The sequence below is a fragment of the Muntiacus reevesi genome, chromosome 3, assembly GCF_963930625.1.
Source record: "Muntiacus reevesi chromosome 3, mMunRee1.1, whole genome shotgun sequence".
NCBI classification, from domain to species: Eukaryota; Metazoa; Chordata; class Mammalia; order Artiodactyla; family Cervidae; genus Muntiacus; species Muntiacus reevesi.
In genome coordinates, this window is record NC_089251.1 from 189,146,825 (window position 1) to 189,169,006 (window position 22,182).

At 40.0% G+C, this 22,182-nt stretch overlaps 1 protein-coding gene across 1 annotated transcript; it reads right to left on the reverse strand.

Moving 5' to 3' along the window:
- Positions 1–2,411: 2,411 nt before the first annotated feature.
- SMLR1 (small leucine rich protein 1) lies at positions 2,412–21,764 on the reverse strand. The gene is given in 3 exon segments (XM_065928968.1): positions 2,412–6,034; positions 11,430–11,575; positions 21,664–21,764. Coding segments are annotated over 3 exon segments (333 nt in total). The 3' UTR covers positions 2,412–5,948.
- Positions 21,765–22,182: the final 418 nt, after the last annotated feature.

Consider the following 22,182-nt stretch of genomic DNA (forward strand, 5'->3'; position numbering starts at 1 on the left):
GTTCATTTATTTTATAATCTTATGCTGCTGCCAGCTTCACCAATTTCAAATGGCTAAAACAATGTCAAATGTTTGTAAATCTACTCTTTAGAATGCCAGTTCCTTCTGCCTGGTTACATAATCCACCCCCCAACTTGTCCAAGTTCTCCAAGGCATATTTTTGCTTGTTTTCTTTGTGTATTTTTTGTTTTGTTTCAGGAAATGTTTTAGCTGCACCGTCTAAAATCTGGTCCTCTGCTTCAGTTTTGCTTAACAGTCCACTGACCCTGCTCTGAACGGGCTCTGCTGAGGGCTGCACCCGTGTCTGAGCAGGATGGTTCACTGTGAAGCTTTTGCCCAGACTCATTTTCTTTCACATGTTAAAAGCATTATATAGCAAATGACCAACACGGTATGATGGCTTATTTCATTTAAAATATTCTGAAGAATGTCTTTCCCTAGTTATTTAAAGTGAACATGTTAAATATAATTTGCATGGCTACCTTCTTTGGGATCAGTTCCCACGGAATTCTCTCTCACCTTGTGAAAGATCTTTCTTGCTTTCTCTAGAATTATTACATAAACTCCTCCTCCTCTCTGGGGAAACCTATCTCAGCAAGCCAAGTCATAGAGATATAATGGAACCAAATACGACTCTGTAAATATAATTTGCATCAGAAAATGTGTGTATGTAGCCTTTTTGTTTAAAGCAGAGGTTGATATTGCCATAGTTTTTTGAGAACCACATCCTTCTAAATTTCTAATGATAGCTACAATGATAGGAAACTAAGTATGTCTGGCAGCTCCAGAAATGCCATGTTCAGTCAGGGCTCAGTTTTAGAAGCTGAGATGGCAAGGACAGAGTTTGGGGTCCCAGAGATATTCAGAATATCTGTGGGGGCTTGGTACCCAAGAAGCATCTGGGAATCATGTTGATCATGCCACCTGTGATGATGGCAGCAAGACCTTCAATTTTAGTATTTTGTGTTTCTTGCAAAATAATTCTCAGAATGTTAAATTTCCATTGTGTGAACTGAGCTTTCAAAGTCCCAAGAGGTAGAATAAGAATGTAGGTCAACAGTTCACTGCTATGAGACATCCAGGTGCTAATTGTTTATCTTAAGTCAAAAAGCAATATAATTTGAGGATGACAAGCAATAATTCCTTTTAGTTATATAGGGTTTTTATGACTCTATCACATAAACCTTCCAGTGATCTTGTGTGGAACACAGGAAACAGAATAATGCATATTCCACAGGCCACAGCAGGATGAAAAATGATATTGTTAAAAAAACACGTAGGAGTTGGTGAATTTTTGGCATTTCACTGTAGTGAGTAGTTTCTGTTTCCCTTTGTGATGCACACAGCATTCCTCACTGCATAGACCACAGTTCATGGAGTGATCATCACCAGGACTCCGGTCATAAAGCAAACTAGTGTAACTACTGCCCAGCGTGGACTTTTAAGTTTTCCCCTTACTTATGGATAAAATTGTATGATGTCTGTGAAACATCATGTAATTATCTGAGAATTCAAAATAGCATGAGGCTAGGGAGGAGTGAGTTGTGCTTTAGGTGAAACGAGACTGGCTGTGAGTTGATAATTGCTAAAGCCAGGAGGTGGTAAGTAGGGGTTGGTTATTTTTGTTAAAGTATTCCATGATGAAAGACTAAGAAATCCCATAAAAGCGCCATAATTTAAAACAAAGTCCAGTCTTGAGAACATTGCTCTTCTGAGTATGGTGCTCTGGTCAGTTTCCAGTAGGGTCTTGCACGCTTGCACAGGACATGTGAATGTCACTGCTGACACAGCATAGGCTGAACGGTATCTGCAGAAGTCCACATCGGCTTGCGTGGATCCTCACGTGCACCTGTTCATGTGTGTGCTGGGATCGGGCCACAGCAGGGAGTTGACCCCAAAAGAACACAGTCGGCTGGCAAATCCGAGGTGTCCAACTCCTGATCCTTGGCCAGGGCCCAAAACACTGACCCTCTGAATAGTCATGATGCCAAATTGGATGTATAGTAGCTTCAGTTTGTATAAAATGTTTTGCTTCAGAAACACAGGCTTTAGACTCCTACAGCTGGGCCTTGCAATGCCTTATGCTGAGAAAGTGAACCACATGACTTCAATGAAGGTACTTAAACATCTGTGAAGTGAGGGTAGTAATACATCCCACACCAGGCATGTTCTCATGGTTAGATGAAGTAAAATGTATAATATGCCTAGTTGAGCTCCTGGCACAATAATGCCCTCCAAAAAGTTTACCACTGTGAGTATTAACAGCACTGCGTGAATTAATCCACCAAAGGTAAGTAATGGGAGATTCTGCCAGTCTGAACTGTGTTCTTGTGAGAACTTTGCAGAATAGAATTCTGTACCATTATGAACTTAAGTTACTTGGGAAGCCTCTAGGGAAATTTTGAATGGTATAGACCCAACTTTCCTGTGAGCCCTGCCATGTCAGAAACCCGATATGGTCTACTCATCCATCGTAAGTAAGGTGGCCGGTGTAAGAGGCAACACAATTTTTTCCTAAGATTCTTGACTACAGGCTTCCTTACCGCAGACTCCTTGATGGACTTCAAGGGTCTAGGCTTTCTCCCAATATATGCAAATTTACAGGTATACTCACTTTTCCTAGAGATTTAAAAAATTATTCCTGACTCTCATTAAATTCTCAAAAGGCTCTTTATTACCTTAATAAAGGTTTGGAATTTCTGCTCTTAACAATTTGAGTTTGGGAATATGGATGTGAATTTTCTTAACAGAATTTCAATCTGGTGGTGGTGGTGGTTTTTGTTCAGTCGCTAAGTAGTGTCCGACTCTCTGCAACCCCGTGAACTGCAGCACATCAATCTTCCCCGTCGTTCACTATTTCTCTGAGTTTGCTCAAACTCATGTCCATTGAGCTGGTGATGCCATCCAACCATCTTATTCTCTGTCGTCCCCTTCTCCTCTTGCCCTCAACCTTTCCCAGCATCAGGGTCTTTTCCACCGAGTCAGATCTTTGCATCAGGTGGCCAAAGTATTGGAGCTTCAGCTTAGCACCAATCCTTCCAATGAATATTCAGGGTTGATGTCCTTTAGGATCATCTGGTTTGGTCCCCTAATTATAAATAAAAATTTTTAGATATGTACTTCCTGTCTATGTTCTGTCACTCATCTGCCAGGGTGAATGCCTTTGCATAAATGCTGTTAAAATGAGAGGCTGCTTCTGATGAGCACACTAATTATAAAGTCAGAAAGCAAGGCCCAGGAGCATTTGTTTGGAAAAATTCTAACTTTTTATAAATAGTCAGAAAATTGATTTACAAAATGTGTTTCACAGTTACGACTGATTTTTGAGCTATAGTTTTGCCAAAGAACTTAGATTTCAAAGAAAAACTGTTGTTGGTGTGTGAAAGTGTGTGTCCTTGATTTTCCAGTTACTACTACTATAATATATCTAGAAAATACCAGAGGTTGTTACCTGGTCAAACTACTTATAAATACATTTTTTCTTTAAAGGATTGTGAATAACACTTTAGAGAACATGATGTGTGCCCTTCCCTGCCCCATTTTCTATTTTATCAACATGTCTAAGCTTAGAATGTGAGGTCATGGACTTGGTGTCCCAATGCCACATTTCCAAATTACCGACACAGTTAACAAGATGGATGATACTAACAGCTTTAGGTTCGCTCTGTAAAATAAAATTTTTGTTGTTGTTGAATAGATGGGAATATAACGGCACTTACAGCACCCACTGTTTTATTGAAAGTCTCATGTCGGGGAAACGGACTTGCATTTCATTCAGATACTAGAGAGTTCATTCAGATACTAGAACATTAGAAATAAGGTTAGTAATTATTGAAGGGAGACCACTTAGGAGCATGTTTGGCCCCTAATGAAATGCTTTGGCACATAGGAAGAAACAATATAGGATGAAATATTAAGGAGACCACCAGCCTGGTCTCTGTGACAGCAGCCATGAGCAGGAACCTGCTAGACTCTTAGCAGGTGGAGAGCAAAGATGTGACTGGGCAGCTGATTTGCTGCAGTCTGTGAGGGACTCTTCAAATCCAGTACAGTGCCTTCAAGCAGATGGTAGTAAAACCCTTGGACTTGGTTTCTCCATGAGAAAACTAGTTTCTCTTTCTCTCTGCATATAAAAACACTCATGACTCATGATTTCATTAGAAATTCCTTGTACTCTCATCTTACCCAACAGCAACAAAGAAATCAGGTCCTGCGTTGCACAACTGGGTTATGCTAAAAATATGTATGTTTAGAGCTCCTCTGTTACCATAGTAGTTGAGATGCATTTTCTCTGCTCGGGCAAAGGTGGTGGAATGCATCTACCAGAATCATCAGTCAGGCTTTGGGAGTGTCTGTTTCCAAGAGAAGTTGGAGCAAACTTTAGTGGCCAAACCTCTACGCCTTCTGTCAAAGAAAGCGTTTTTACATAAGCTGATTTCCGCCAGAGGCTATAATGAGATCCCTCCCAGAATTGAAAGGATATTGTTACTCCTTCCATATGGCATGCACACTTATGCTAAATTACCTCAGTCTGGAAGCCCCAGCAGACATTTTCCTTGTAATCAAATACAATAAAACCCAGAAATGAGTGTCCTCCAGTTGAACAGTGAATTTCATATTATGCAATAAGTGCAAATGGAGACCAATAACTCATTGGAGGCATATGAAGAACTGGAGAGTGAGGGAGGAGAGGGAAGAGAAGCAGAGAATAGCATTCTTGCTTTGGATCAGCAACATGATTTTTTGCATATTTCTATGTCACTACATAAATGCATTTCTTTCAGGTGAACAAATTCATTGTTTTATAATCTGTCTAATAGCCTGTTGGATTCATATGCAAACATTGGAGTATAACCAGACTTACACTTAGGACATGTTTAGTGTCTTTTGCTAACATTAACTAGGAAACTGATGAGCAAGGTAGTAGTTTTAACTACTACTTTGAATTAAATGTTTCTTCTCAATTACCTAGATTGGCTCTTTGGGGCTCTCGCTGAAAGAATCCTGCTAGTGAAATCTCTCTCTCTCTTTTTTTTTTGCCTGCCTCCCACCCCCATTCCACCTCTCTTGATCGTCACAGAGAGTAGCACTGACATTTATTTATACGCTACCATGTGTGAGATAGCCAGGGAGAAGCTGCTTTGTAGCACAGGGCTCAGCTTGGTGGTTGCTGCTGGTGAAACGTTGACTTCTTTCCGAATTTAGAAATGCTCCCCGATGTTTGGTGTTCGAAGCAAGGTCTTGAGTTATTTTCCATATGAGTTCCATGAACATTGTGTTCTTTACTTTTCTCACCAAATGGCCAATGTTTCCAAGCGGTGTCATGCTGAAAGCTGCCTTCATGATGATCCATACCCAGTGAAGAGAGGCTCTTGCTGTGGCTTCTCACAATGATGATGGGATTTGCGAAAGCACCTGGGAAAGGGGAGAAGCAAACCGAGGGCCAGAAATAAGGCCTGAAAAGGTGACCTCTGTGCCTCGCTGAGTGTCAAGAGGAGGACGTGGGAACTCACAGTGGGAATCCACAGGCACTCATCTTTTGCTATTCATTTGATCTCTACCAGAGTTTCTTCACCTCCAAAGTCAGAATAATGCCAGCTTCCACAGAATTACGTAATAATGATGCTGAAGAATTTTAGTTAGAAAATAATGCCCTTCAGAGTAGACGTGGTTCTATAAAAGTTTATGTTACAAAAGTTTTTAAGTATCCAGTCCATAGACCATCCAACAAAATCTTGGGACTCTGAAGAACTGCTGGTTAAGCTGAGTCTCATAGCTGTCCCCTTGGACAATAGCTGCCACTTTTCAATATAGTCGGACCAAGCATCTTATTGTTCTATCTTGCTGTGAATCTGGTTTATTAACCTACTTTATTGCTAAGCCATTGACTGTTACTCTCTGACCAGCGGAAATCCACTGTGCTTTGGCCACTGATCAGTCCCTGACGGTCACGTCCGCTTCTTTCTCTGGTAGCGGGAAGAGCCAGTGTTGAGGCTGTGTTGGTGATCAGGAGTCTGTGACAGTTCTTCATTAACTGAAAGGAAAAATACTAGTTAATACCTCAGAGGCATCTGAGTGCCGCTGGTCATTCACAGCTCCTAAGGTGTGTTTGGCCAGCACTTCTATCCTGGTGGTTACAGAAATCGTGGCCATCAGAGCAACTCCTACTGCAGGATCTCTCCTTTGCTTCTCAGCCTCTCCCCCCAAAAATGTAAATGCTTATTTCTAAAGAATGGTCATGGTTAGACTGGGCAAATTACCACTGTAATAAAAATCATTGCATGTTAAGTATATTTTATATTCAGTAGATTAAGTGTTGATTAAATGTATTAAGACTTCCACATTCAATAAACATTTATTAAGCCTGTCTAATGTAAGGCCAAGGGTATGGAAATGAGTAAGAGAGGGTTTATGTCCTGCTCCTCCCCACCAAAAATGTGTTTCAGCATTTATAGTCTTCAGACACGTCATATTTGTCTCCTCTTTACCTTTTGGTACCTTTGACTGAAAACTGAGATTCCAATTTTCACTTACTCCTTAATCCCTTAAAATATAACTTGACTTAAAGCTACTGAAATATTAAACTTATCAGTGACATCATAATTACTAACTCGTGTCATCTTCTAATCGCCAGTTTCCTCCCTCTGTAGCATTTGACATGAGCTCCCTTCCCGTGACCCCCACCTCAATCTTGCTCCTCCCCTTGGCTTTTATTATGTAAGCATCTTTCTGTATATCCTTATTTACTCTGGTACTTTCATCTGTTACCTCTCTCACAATAATAAATTTGATCTTCAGCCCTGAAATCCTGACAGTTATCCTTTGAATTCTTCCCGATACATAAAAAAAAAAAAAAAAAACCACCACCAACAACAACCCAGACTTCTTTCTGACTACCACCAACATGTATAACAGAAACTATTGTTACTCTTTAAAGTTTATCTTCAGAATTATAATTAGTCACATTATCGAAGCCAGAGACAAGGAGTTTATAATCTCATAGGAGATAATGCATGTTTATAGAATTAAACCTGAAAATGTTCTTTTTGGCCCACACATCAAATCCTAGCAATTTATTCCTTGCCAGGCATTTTATATGCCATGTACCCCAGGACGCGAGCACTCTCTCTGACTTTGTGTGATCCCACATTGCTTGTCATCTTAGTCGAGAGAGGGTACACAGGCATTGGAGGCTTTCAGGTCTTAGGTTACACGAGCCTCAAGTTTTAACAGCTCATGTTTGTTGATCACTTTTGTGCCAAACACTGTGAAAAGCCCTTTGTGGGTCTTATTTGATTCTTATGTTGTAGTCACTTACTCTTAGTTTACAGATGAACAAATGAAGGTGTAGAGAAATCAAAATGAGGCAGTTTTCCCAAGATCATAGAAACTGATGGATTTAGGATTTGATTCCAGGCAGTCTTGACTCCAGAGCCTGTACTCTCAGCTGCTCAATTTCACTGCCTTTCCAAAGACATAATTGTTCAAAGGTATTGATAATAGTTCAAAGGTATTGCTTCAGATAGCCCAAAGACTCATTGCAATATGAGTAATTTCTTCCCTCATTCTTCATTACCAAAGGCTAACTGTACAACAGATGCTTTGAACGAGGAGCCAGGATACAAACTGTAGAACTGAGAATGGGCGATCTGAATAATGACACTGAAAGAAGAGAACTAGAAGCGTGAAAAACGAGGGGGAGAGACCAAAGGAAACCCGTCTTCCGCAATGAGCTGTCCCTCCCTAAACCGAGTGTCTGTGCCAGGCGCAGTGCAGAGAGCAAGAGAAAGAGCTGATAATACTGAAAGAGCTTGTAATTTGGCCATCATTTCATGTTAATGGAACTTTTAGGAGAGCATAGAGAGATTAGACAGGTGCGAATAGGCAAGTGGCCGTGAGAACATCAGAGTTTGTAATTGAAGAATATTCTGCAGGCAATGACATTGTCTTTGTTGGGCCACTGGTGAAGAAATGTAATCTCCTTGATTCAGAGCTAAGTCTTCATGCTGAGAAGTCACCATCATCAGTAACTACCCTGTTGAAGAGATTGATAATCCCCTCAAAATTTTTGTAAGATTCTTGCCTTCTTTCAGTTCTCCCACCATTGGCTCTCATGTTGGTGATAAGCTTATTTGCCTGGGATGAAAGTATTCCTCCATTCAGCAGATACCTACTGAACACCTACTCTGTATTCAATACTCCAGGGGGAGTGTTTTAGCTGAAAGGGCTATTTCTGGAGCCAGATAGCCTGTCTCTACCGTTTTCTGAGTGAGTGACCTTGGGCAATTTACTTAATTTTTTAAGTACATTTTTTTATAATTTATTTTATTTTTAAGTAAAGGTAATTTTGTCTTGAAGTTTAATATGGCTACTGGCTTCCCAGGTGGTGCTTGTGGTAAAGAACCCGCCTGCCAGTGCAGACGTGAGACATGGGTTCGATCCCTGGGTCAGGAAGATCCCTTGGGGCAGGGTATGACAGCCCACTCCAGTATTTTTAGCACACACACAGGTATATTTTAATGATAGTTATTATAATGACACAAACACTCTTTAATTAGAGTCCATATTAATAGATCAGCAGGAGTCATAATGACTGAACGTTATTCAGAAAAGGCACTGTTAAAAACCTGACATGCATTACCTCACTTAATCCCCACGCCAACCCTACAGCTACATCCTGCTATTAATTCTATTTTGCAATGAAGAAACTGAAGCTTCAAGAGTTTAGGTTGTATGCCACTTAATTGGACATGCATCCTAAATCATTTTAGTTGTGTCCAATTCTGTGCGACCCCATGGACTGTAGCCCACCAGGCTCTTCTGTCCATGGGATTCTCCAGGCAGTAATACTGGAGTGGGTTGCCATGCCTTCCTCCAGGGGATCTTCCCGACCCAGGGACTGAACCAGTTTATCTTATGTCTCCTACATTGGCAGGTGGGTTCTTTACCACTAGCACCAGGGGACAGTGAATGTAAATGGATTATTTTATGGAGACTTTGAGGACTCTAATCACGCTCTGTAAAGATTGTTTGATATGTTAAGAGAGCTCTTTTACACAGTTGATTTATTCATGCTTTGACAGACCAGTCAAGAATCACTGTTCCCTCAATGGAATCTTCTGACAAATGTATATGTTATGGTCTATTGAAGATTAGAGTACATACTTAACAATTTTTCTTTAAAGCCCTCAATTTTAGCTATGTTTTTCTTCAACTAATTGTTACCAAATATGTTTTCTTTTTAAATGCCCAACCTGTAAGATAAATTGCATATGTTAAAAAAAAAACAAACAAGAAAGGTTAGGCAGTGTGACCTTTGTTACAGAGCTGAAATTCAAACTCCTATTTGGTTTGACCCTTTCACCTGAGATCTTAACAATTTCACTCTGTTATCTCTTAACTTACTCTGATTTCTCTAAATCCTTTCTTTTTCTTCTATTGCTAACCACCAAAGCATGTATGTGTGTGTGTGTGTGTGTGTGTGTGTGTGTGTATTTATTTATAAAGTTCAGTGAGAGATGCCTAGCCACACTGCACATTTTCAATACTTCAGTTACCTGTTTAAGAATGTCAGTTGCTGAAGGTCAGAACCTGATCACTTTTCCTGACCTAATTTTACATCTAACTCCATACAAAATTTTCAGACTTTCGAGAGACACAATTTCTTTTTCATAGTGACTGTTTTTGGCAATGTTGGTTATTTTAGCAAGCAATTTGTTCATAATCAGGGTGATGGTATGTTGAGTGGCACTGAATGTAGCAGTTTAGAAATCTCAGGACTTGGGGAGGTAAGATCATCAAAACTTCCACCCACGCAGAGGTGACATGTCCCTGGCAGAGGCTGATGAAGGGTTTGGTGATGGAAAGTTCAAGAATCAGACCTCTACCTCAAGAACTTACTCAAGGCAATGGAAATAGATTAAAGAGTGCAGGATGTTAGGGAATTTCCTTTCTTTGCAAAAAAATTGATGTTCTGTACATACTAATTAAATTTTCATGCACCGTTACCTCCTAAGGCTTGAAATGTGGGATTAATGATTACGATACCTCCACATGCTTTCCATCACATCTGAAAATGCATCTCTTTCCTGATGGACTAGGATGTATGAGGCAGGCAGCATAATTTTCTGTTTCAGGATGCAAGACTCTGGGGCTCTGTGAACACACTAGTTAATCTGTCAACGTCCCTTTCTTTACAGGACAAAACAGGAATGATTACACTTGCCATAACCCTGTTTGTAAGATTGATGACATGACATTTGACCATCTGTTTACAATTTTTAAGTGGGAGCTACTAAATAGAGATTCAAACTGGTGATACTTTATTTGGGGCCAAGTGATCTCTTTTGCCCTCAAACTGGAGAGAATATATATAACTGCTTGCCCTTAGGAAAACAGTTACACAAAGAACTATAATTTTAAAAGCTATATGTTCTCAAAGGTTTGTTAGTTTGTTTTAAATAAGAAAGGGAAATTTGGAATTGGATTGGATCCACATAAAAATGAAGGCATGCCTCGTCTAAGGTTGTCTGCTCACACTGGAAAATGTAATCAGGAATGACTCCAAAAAAGGATATGCAGATCCTAGATGGGAGCAGACAGAAGCAAAGGAGGGTGGGAAGACAGGCTTCAAGTTTGTTTTTTGGTTAACACAACACCATCCAGCTTAAGGAATGTTACTGGTTTTTGTTGATATTACTAAAATAGCTATTAACCTCTCATATTAGCCTAGCATTTGCTGGATACATTATTAACACTTAGTCAATCAAACTACAATGCAGTTTCATTCTTTTCAGTTACAGCAGAATAAATAGTCTCAATCCAGGACCCAGCAGCCCGTGGCCCAACCACTTTAAACTTCCTGAGGTTTCTTTTTTTCCCCCACCTTAAGACCACACTTTCATAGTAAATTCACACCAAGATATCACCAGATATCTATTAGAGCTTGACATTTACCAAACACTCTGATAGCACAATGATGGCTTGTTTCCTTAATAGAAGTTTAGTGGATGAGAAAGAAGTGTATGCGCACACACTCGCAGGGACTTACACACACATGCACGCCTGTCAGGCAGGCAGCAGACCATGTAACACAATGTAATGTTTGTGACTCTATGCGCCTGAGAGAGACAAGCAGTCGTGTGTCCAAATTGCTGGTTCCCGGTTCATCTGTCTTCAGGGCGCTGCAGTGCAGGATCCCTTCATCAGGTCTTCAGAGCCTAGTGTACCATCCACACTGCTGGTGTGATCAAACTTGCCATGTTCCCCCGTGAAGATATCTTAAGAGAGCATTTATTGACGAGTCCCTATGCACTCAAAATATGTGTGATCCCAGGCCTCCCAGAAAGACGGATAGTCCATGGACTTGTTTCAGATGTGTGCCCTGGGAAAGGACCTCTAACCCCGGCCCGGGGTGGCTTCTCACTTACCCTCCATCAGCTTGATCCTGAAGTAGGCAATGAGAAGGAGCAGCAGCAAAGTCACAGGCAGGAAGATGCCAGAAAACAGGAACCAGCCTGGAAGCTCTCTCGGGAGCTCTGACAGCACAGGGCTCATCGCCAATCACACAGATCCCCTACCCCGGGCCAGTGGGGTTTGCACTCCGGGTGAGGTCAGCTTCGCTCAGATCAGCTTCGCTTGTTTTCTTCTGGGGCTCTGGCCTTTGCTCAGCTCATCTCGGTGGAACTTTTTGTGGACTTTGCTCTATTTAAACAGCCCCGTGAATTCTGAGAGGATTGCTGGCAGGTTACTCTGTAACTCAGTTACAAAGTATAGTGGAATTGAGAGTTGATTCTCCCAGGCCATTCCAGAGATGAGTGTTTATTTGGTGAGGTTGGGAATGACACTAGGAGGCCTAAATTTCTTTGTATTCAGTTTATTTGATTTGAAAAGTACCTAACTTCAAGCAAACCTGTTATATATGTGTGTGTGTGTGTGTGTGTGTGTGTGTGTGTGTTAGTTGCTCAGTCATGCCCAAGTCTTGGCAACCCCCTACGCTGTAGCCTGCCAGACTTTTCTAACCATGGAATTCTCCAGGCAAGAATACTGGAGTGGGTTGCCATTTCCTTGATATATATACATACTACCAATATATTCATACTACCAATATATTCCCTGATGTAGAAAAGGACTTATCCTACATTTTCTAAATTTCAGAGAAAAAAAATCACCATGTTAATCTACCCGTGTCTAGAAAACCTGAAATTTCCTTCATACAGAGTTCTTTCCATTTGTAAAAACTCTCCCTAGTATGTCCTGCTCTGAATGCTTTTCCAAGCAGTACACTGCTTTATTCAGTTATTTGACAAATACTTAATTCTGCTATAACCCAACCTCTTGACCAGATGCTGGATGTATAAGAAAAAACCATGGTACCTGCCCTCTGAGAGTGCAGATGGACACAGAGAGTGGCCGCAAGACCCGATGATGGAAGGGATGGTAATGTGGCCCCGGTCCTTCTGGCCTTGGTGCATCAGCTTGCGCTCGCTGCTCTAGCAGTTGGCACCCTCGGCTGTCTTCTGCTCACACATTCCTGTGGCCCTCCACTGGCAGTAGGAGGTGCCCCTGAAGGGTGATGCGGCTTATGTGGTGACTACCACGTTTCTGAGAGAAGACTGAAGGGCAAGGGTAGGAGACTGTGTTGACACTGGCTCATAAACCGAGTTGAGTTGCCGTCCACTTAAGCTTTAGTGAAAAAAAAATGGAAGATACCGATCTACTAAACTACAAGCAACTAAAAAGTCACTTCTATAAATGAAAAGTCTCCTAGAGAATTTGGAAGTTTTGGGGAGGGAGATGGGTAGCCACTCCTTGGGTTGATTTCTCTTTTCACGTTCTAACCTTGCTCCCCACGGCCACTTGGTGCCTGCCTCAGTGAGTGGCTGGCAGCCTCTACCAAGGACATGCTGTTGTCACTGCCCCCGGAATTATCTCATCAAGGGTTTCATAGGGCGATGCAGAGTCTTTGTCATAGCTGTAAAGTTTTCACCCTCGTCTAGAAAACAGAAGAATGGAGAGGGTCTCTGGGATGCTTAGCTTTCTTCCTAAGCAGTAAATAGTAAATAGACTCTGTCAGACCTACCCCTGAGTATTTCATATTTTATTATAAAGGACATTGCTTTTAAAATGTTGATTCCTGATTGTGGCTGGTATTAAACGTTTTCTTAATTTATGAGAAATACCATGTCACTGAGAACTTTTAGAAGATTAGATATTAGGATTTGTTAAACACCCTTCAGAGCTTGAGAACTTTTTTCAATAAAGGCTATTTTCCAAATTCACTCTGGTTGTTTGGGTTATGCTAAGTAGGTCTAGCAGATAGAAGGATGGAGATTGAAACACTGGTAATCAGCCTATTTGATTGACCAGAATCTGGGGTGGGGTTCAATAGAGTGCAATTGACTACCATAACAAGAGCAAATTCTTTACCTACATTTCAATTCAAAAGAATTGAAAATTTTTTTCAATATGTGGTGGGAATAATCATGAATGTCATTGGAAGAGGTATATCTGTGAAAATAGAGGGACATGTTACATTAGGGGTTAAAGTCTCCTGTTATTTCCTTAGTAGTAAGTGAGTCCATTGTTGATTTCCATGACAATTTAAGGCACAAGTGATTGCAGATGTTGATATAAAATTTCTAGAGGATGACTTTTACACCCAATATGTCCTTAGTGACAGATGGACAAAGCCTTTTTTGATAGCTGTGACCTATTGAAGGTGATACCAAACCCACCAGGCCTCTGACTTGAATTCTGCATTCATCTGAATAAGTCATAAAGGATGACTCATTTCAACGACATGCCATAGGGCTGTGAAGGTTCTGAAGTTCATCAATGGAAGATGCCAAAGTGCCATTGCTGATATCTAGAGAATCAAATTACACAGAGCAGCAAAACCAATACAAAAAAATTAAATACAAATGAAACGGACACACTTTAAATGAAGTGCTCTGATTCGATTATATGGGTGATGTTTTGCTGATGAAGCATCGCTCGCGGTAAATGTAGCCGTGACTGCTTCAGTGTGAGCCTTTTGGGTGGGAAAGCCTGTAGCCTCTGCCCCTTGCTGCCTGCCCTTCTGAACTTGGCTCATTAGTACATGTCAATTAAAGGAGTGTCACTTGGCATCAGTGGTGCAACAGTCAACACAAAATAGGGACTCTGAAATCATGTGGTAGTACTAGGTTATAAGGTGTTCATTCAGCAAAAAAGATAGACTTGGAAGTGACAATAAAGAATTTAAATTCTTTGTGAACTTTGAGACAAGGTCCATAGGACTTCATTTATTTATATTTCATGTAACAAATATTTATTGAGGGCTTGACATGTGCCTTGGAGGCACTGTGAACATAACCATGGGTTAGACAAACTCCCTGTCCTTATACGTTCTAGTGGGGTAGACAGACCATAAGCAACAGACCATGAGCAATAGTAACAATTATTGAACATGTGCATCGTTCCAGAGAACAGTATTTCCATGTTCTATCTCTTTTTCTATTTCTATTTTGTCTTTTATTTTTTTTGGCTGCACTGCATGGCTTGTGGGATCTTAGTTTCCAGATGAGGAATTGAACCCAGGCCCCCTGCGGTGGAAGCCTGGAGTCCATTAGGACCATCAGGGAATTCCCTCCCATGTTCTATCTCATTACAGTCTTATAACAATGCCCTTGAAGCAAGTATCAATTCTATAAAGCTCATGAAACTTTTATAACTCTTCAATGATCACACCACTGTGAGGTGGTGGGGCTGGAATTTGAACCCAGACCCCAAACACTTATCCACTATAATCTACTGCCTCTCAACCTCCTAGAGATATAGTGTCAAGTCATGATAATTGCTCTGTAGGAAAAAAGAAAAAAGAAAAGGCAGGATAAGGAGAAAAGAGAATAACTGGAAATTTTACTTTTAGGTGGGTGATCAGGGGAGTATTAGCCTTCCAGAGCTACTGTAACAAAATCCTGCAGACTGGCTGGCTTAAACAACAGAAATTAATCTTTTCAGTTCTGAAGAATGGACATCCAAAACCGAGGCGCCAGCAGGGCTGGTTTCTCTTGAGGTCTCTCTCATTGGCTTGTAGATGGCTGGCTGTCTTCTTGCTGTGTCCTCACATGGCCTCTTCTCCAAGCTCAGGCAACCTACGTGTCTCTTCCTCTTCTTATAAGGATTGGATTAGGGTCTCACGCTTACAACCTCATTTAGCCTTAGTTACCGCCCTAAAAGGCCCTATCTTCAAATAAACACACTGGGGGCTATGGCTTCAACATACGAATTTACGTGGCGTTCCATTATAGAAGATTCAGTGCATTATAGAAGATCACTCTGAAATGCAGGCTTTTGAGCAGAGGCTTGAATGAAATGAAAGATGGAGCCCATATGCATACGTAGAAGCATGGAGTTCTAGGCAGAGGGAGCATCAAGTACAAAATGCCTGAGTTAGGACTGTTTTCAGCTTGAAAGGAGATGCAGAAGGAGACCTATTGTGGCTGGCATGCTGAGAAAGGGGGAAGTTGGTAGAGGATACCCTTTGGGGGCTTCCCTCATAGCTCAGTCGGGAAAGAATCTGCCTGCAATGCAGGAGACCTGGGTTCGATTCCTGGGTTGGGAAAATCCCCTGGAGAAGGAAATGGCAATCCACTCCAGTATTCTTGCCTGGAAAATCCCACGGACAGAGGAGCCTGGCAGGCTACAGTTCATGGGGTTGCAAGAGTGGACATGACTTAGCAACTAAACCACCTCCACCACACTTGAGAAACTCATCTGGAAATGTGCTCGTAGGATGGTCTGTGAGACTCTCATTCTACTGCATTTGATTAGACAGTGCTTGGAAATGGATAAATGTAGAGAATACTGGGGTAAGTAGATTACTGCAAGGTCTCTTAGAGACTTTACTTCAATACAGTGCATTGTGAATCTCCAAGAGGGATACAGCATGAGTCTTTGCAGACTTACTGGACCACTGAGTTTTTTTTTGCCAGAGACTCTCAGGAGATTATGGTTTGCAGAACATGCTTCTGGGTATTGGCCACCAGGTAAGGAGCTTTTTCCAGGCGCTCTGAACATAAAGCCTTCCCCTAACTATCATTTGTGCATGTGTTCTAAGTTGCTTCAGAAGTGTCCAGCTCTTTGTGACCCTATGGGCTGTAGCCTGCCAGGCTCCTCTGTCCACGGGATTCTCCAGGCAAGATGCTGGAGTGGGTTGTCATGGCCTCCTCCAGGGAACCCTTCCCAACCCAGGGATCGAACCAGTGTCTCTTGCATTTCCCGCATTGCAGGCAGATTGTTTACTGCTGAGTCACTGGGAAAGCCCAAGTATCATCACACAGAATTGTTATTCTTAGGTACAGAACAGCAGATAGGAATCAAATTATTCTGAAAATATGTGTTTTTTTCTTTTGTTTTTGTGATTGTACTAGGACAGATTGACCCCAGCAGTTCAAGAAGCATCAACAATGTCTCATTCATTAAATTCTCCAAGTATCAGCCCAGTCCATCCCACTTCACAGTTATTTTGCTGATAGGGAAATGTTCTTGTCTCATTCATGAACTTTTTGCAAGGTTATTTTGTTCACAGGAAAATGGTCATTGGAACAGACCCACTTGAAACAGATTCCCTATAATCCCATCATATCTGGAATGGTGATAACAATTTGATGTTTCTGGTCACTAACAAGTTATGACAGGAGTGGGTGGCTCTCTGGGAATAGTTTAAGGGTGAATGTTTGCACCCCAGGGTCTCCAGGGAGAAGAGGGCACTTTGTCACCCAAAATTACTTGTTGCTTGAATAAATTTGGGGCATAAGAGATGGAAGTTCTGTTCAATGCAGCTTTTCTTTCCCTTCATCCATTATGCTTTGGTCAATCAACACATTTATAAAGTAAGCGATAAGAATAGAGACTGATTTATGCTAATTTGAGAACTAGTGAAGTTTACATTTCAGCACCAGTTATTTCATGGATCCTTCCAAGACCCAGGGAGGGACACTGAAAATATATACACGTGGTCACATGCTTTGTCAAATTTGCAAAAGAAAGATATATTAACTGTAATTTATATCTTTCCACTTCAAATTCCTGTCTGTCACACAGTTTGTGTCAGGAAGTATCAGAGCAGTCATGGAAATATTGGGGGCAGCTCTAGGGAATAGATGAGTTGGGGAGATTTAATTTTGACTTAGGGGAATATCTGTGTGTTTTGCAGCCTCTCCTGTATGTAGTTAAGCTTTGGTTAGTTGTCTTAGTGTGGCAGTGACTTTCAGGGACACTCACACCACTGCCTGTACTATAATTCACACTGTGACCCAAATCTTCAGGGCAAAAGGTTGTATCACAATTTAAATGTGTCTTATGCAGCTTCATCAGTGTGTGGGAAGTGGGAGAGAAATCAGATTTGAAATGTTAGGAGCCAGATTCTGTTGTGGAAAATTCTTCCAAACCTCATGAATGTAGGATTATAAATGCAAGACTGGATTTCACTCCTGCTCTGTCAAAATGAAAGTTTTCTCCTGCGAGGTATTCAGCTACATTTTGTTGTTAATTGAGTATAATAGAATTTGTCAGAGCACCTGTGTTTGCAGTAGTACTGCAAACAGTAAGTGCATCTTTGTGTGATATTGTACATTTTAAAGATCCCAAAGCATTGGGTTACATTTTAGGGTGTATGATAGATCTTATCTTAACAAAGTGTGGCAGTTTGGATCAAAAGAGAGCACTGCATTGGGATCTAAGGAAACCTGTGTTCCAATAACAAAAATATATATTCATGAAAGTTCAAAGTATGTAATATAAGGAAATTTGATTATATGATTATATAGCACAATATAATGGCAATTTAAAAGCACATTTAATTCCTCATGGAAAGCCTTATTTTCAGATTATTTTTGTGTGTTTCAAAATGATGGATTATACCAAAATTCAAACATGATGAAAAGGAAACTTCCCAGTGAAAAGCCAAAATAATAATAATTAAAAAAAAAAGGATTGACAGAAGCTCCAGAATATTAAAAAAAAACAAAGTTTGTTAGCTTTTTAAAATCCGTAATTTATTTCATCTCCCAGTCTATGTAAGTATTCACTTTCATCCAGTATTTTGTATTTGCAATTTTGTATTCTTTTCTCTGGGGACTTTGAAAACTTATATGCTACAGACCTGCATTATCTGGGTCTGCTGCTGGTAAGAAATATTCCTGAAGAATAAAGCTTGAGATAAGTCCTGAAGACCCTTGCTCTAAATTCTCTTTTATACTTCTTGCCATCATTTCAGGATACTGACCCCTTCTCATTGGCCTCTGGCTATTTGGAGTCTCGTAAGTTAGAGGGAGGTGGTGAAAGTGATGCTGCAAACTATGTCAGAGATGAGCTTTGCCCAAGCAAGAATGAAGGTTAACCCAGATATCATCAATCAATCTTATTTTATGTATTTTCTTAACTTGAGTCATCCTTTTCCTGCAATATAGTATTATACTTAAATAAACATTCCAGAGAAGATAATCCAACATAATGCCATTCCACAGATTTTATAGCTAACTTTTAATATATAAATCTAAATTTTCTTTTTAAAAAACACAATTTTATTTCTGACTCCCTTTAGAAGAAAATTCCTTGTGACTTCAGCAATATACAAGCAGTAAATCCAGTGTTCATTAAAGTCTGGGAGTTTGCAGTTGACTGACGAATCTATCATTTTGCACGAGCCCTGCTTTCTGTTGGAGAGCTGCAGTTTAGAGATTTCACTGTTTCAACATAGGTGAAGCTCTTTCCTTAGCAACTGAGTCGTTATAATGCACAAGTTTGTATTAATCACTAAGGCTAACCTAGCAGGCCATTAGTAGAACTCTGGGCCAAGGTGGTGCAGGAAAATAACAGCTGTTTGTATAAAGAAACTCGGCGCTCATTTGCACAGCTACTGGAGGCAATAGGGAGATTAATGCATGTTGTCATTTCTACAGGTTTAATTTGACTTGCGCTAAAATAGCATCAATACACATCGCCCCTTTGCCATTCATTCCTCCTGAATGCTGATTAATTTACTCTCATTTCCCCCAGGCTGCTGCCAGGCAGTAATGAGTTGTAGCCATCTGGCAGGCCTATTTTATGTTGCCCACTGCCCCGAAAAAAAAGCAGAGATGGGGACAGTCTTTCATAGGCATCCACCCAGCTGCTCAGAGTTCCCAGCCCTCCTCTTGGGGAATGCAGGGCAGATATCCATCCAGACAGTGGATTCCTGAACTGGCATGCTATGGAGCTGGTGATCCAAAGCCTCCTAATTTCGGAATTGGGAGGGATGTGTAAGAGAGCCTGTATGTCAGAGTTAGCATTAAGTCACGTGGAAAGAGGTTTGTAAAGTACAGCTACTGCTATAAGGTGGTATTTTATAGATGCATGATAATACAATGTACACAGAGATAAGGCTCTTTACAGATATACAAAGCATTACTGTTAATAATGTCTAACTCCTGAAAGAACAGGAAGCCATCTGGTCTCAGTAATTGCTTCCAAATATAATTTTTTTTTCTTTTCATGATGATTTCAGAAAAATCAGACCAATTACCTCATTATGGGTAAAAGAATAATAAGTAAGACTGACATAAATTTGATTCTATTTCAAGGACACTGTTTTAAAAACTCCAGTTTATTGAGGTATATTTCACACACAATAAATTCTATATTAATAATATAAGAATTTAAGGGACTTCTCTGGTGGTCTAGTGCTTAAGACTTCTCTTTCCAGTGCAGGGGATGTGGGTTCGCTCCCTGTTCCCACATGCAAGGCCAAAAGTATTGAAAATATAAAACAGAAGTAGTATTGTAACAAATTCAATAAAGACTAAACATGATCCACATAAAAATCTTTAATATAAGAAGTTAAGTCTATATTTCAATGTATTTTGACACATTCACATATTCATATGATCATTACCACAATTAAGATACAGAATATTTCTATCAGCTTCCAAGTTGTCCTTGTGGTCCTTCCTGTCAATCTACCCCAACACCTAATAACCTGTGATCATCTGTCAGTGTACATTAGATTGACCTCTTCTAGAGTTTCTAGAAATGGAATAGTATGTATGCTTTTGCCTAGCATAATTCATCCATAGTATTTCACTTTTCAGTAATTGATTCTTCTTTATTGCTAATTAGTAGTTCACTCCATATCCTTTCCGTATCACTATGGATTTGCCATAATTTGTTTATATAGTCACCGGTCAATGGACATTTGATTTCTGAGTTTTATTATTATGAATAAATTTGTGTACATGTCTTTGTGTAGATATATAAGAATTTCTGGGTCTAATGGTAAGTGTAAGTTTAACTTTTTTTTGGTAAGTTTAACTTTATAAGGTACTATTAAACAGCTTCTCAAAGTGATTACACTATTTCACAATCTCACTAGCAATGAGTGAGGAGGATTCTAATTTTTCCACATTCTCATCAACTCTAGGTATTGTCATCTTAAAGCATTTTTATCTGTGCTAGTGAGTATGGAATGGCATTTCATTATGCGTTTAATCTGCACTTCTCTGTATTTTAAAATACATATTTTATTATTTGTCAGGTATAGCAAGGTCAACGGATCAGGAAACGATTGCCATTAGGGTCAGCAAGGACCTAAAATATTAAAACAAAAAATAGAGAATAAATGGCATGATTAATACACCTGAGGACTAATGATGTTGAGAAATTTTCACATGTGTATTAGCCACTCATACGCTGCTTTTGTAAACTCTTCAAATTTTTTGCCTATATAGTTTTATTGTGTTGCCCTCTTAATGAATTCTAACTAAATTCTTTATAAATTTTGCACACAAGTCCTTTGTCAGGCATTTGCATTGCAAGTATTTTCTCCCTATCTGGGGTATATCTTTTAATTTAATAGTGTCTTTCAAGGGACTTAAGTTTGAAATTTTGATGAAGTCCCACTTATTAATTTGTTCTTTCCTGCTTTTCATGTTTTAAAGAAGAAATCTTTGCCTACCCTGAGATAATGATTTTCTCCTATGTTTTTTTCTAGAAGTTTAGTTGTTCTAAACACTGCATTTAGGCCTGTGATCCATTTTGACTTAAATTTTTATATTGTCTGAGGTAGTGTTCACCCTCCCCATCTCGCAGTCTAGAGATTATCTTTCAGCAGAAAACTTGGATAATGGTAGGACTCACCTTATTTTTTACCCTGCTCCTAAAGATTAAAGTCATCCACTGTCCAATGTTTGAAAATATTTTTTTCTGTGTTTTAATCAATTTTTCTAATTGTTTACAACAGGAGGATAATATTGGACCCTGTCATGCCTTTGTGGCCAGAAACTGAAGGAGATACAATTTAATTCTAATTATCTACCAGTTTTTAATTATTATTATTAATTTACTTTTATTTCAAAGCTTGGTGTTTTGAACTTAGCTAGTTTTATTCTATTAAGAGAGGGAAGTTTTGACCAGTGGTTTTCAACCTGCCTCCCATTAGCTTTATCTGAGAGTTCCTTAAACATTCCAATGTTCAGGCTGTTCCTTAAGAGGTTCTGACTTAAATGGCATCATTTTCTTTAAAACTCTCAAGTGATTATAATGTGTCACAGAAAGCTGAGAACTACCAATTTACTTTTGAAACTTGGCAGAACTTGCCAGCGACGTGTTCCTCGGTATCCTGGTGTGACCAAAACGGCTTACGGGTGTACCGAGTCACAGATCTCTTCATCCCTGGGGGCAGAGCCCTTGCTGAGCAGGAATCTGCATCCTCGGTTCACCCTGGCATGCCACACAAATGCCATCGTTCCCCTGTTTGTGAATGCAGAACACTGGTGCTTTTGAAGTCAATGCTCCTTCAGTCTCTCATCTTTAGGTCCCGGCTCACATGTCACAAAACCTTTCTTTGACCCCTCAGGGACCATTCTTTCTCCTTCCCACCCATTCCCTTCATGACACACATATGCCTCTATGACAGCAATATTAGGGTTTTAAAATCTTTCTGAAGATTTTAGTCCCTGGAGGGTAGGGGGTTCTTTAATATCTTTCTGTCCTTCCTGTTACTAAGTAGAGTGTTTTGCATTTAATATTTATGATATTTGGGTAGGCCATTTTGGAGTTTAGTGTCTGAAAATGTTTTATGGGCAAAAATATTTCCTGTCTCATTAAATTATATTCTCATTAAATTATATTCTGTCAAAATATGTTTTTCAGATTCTCCGT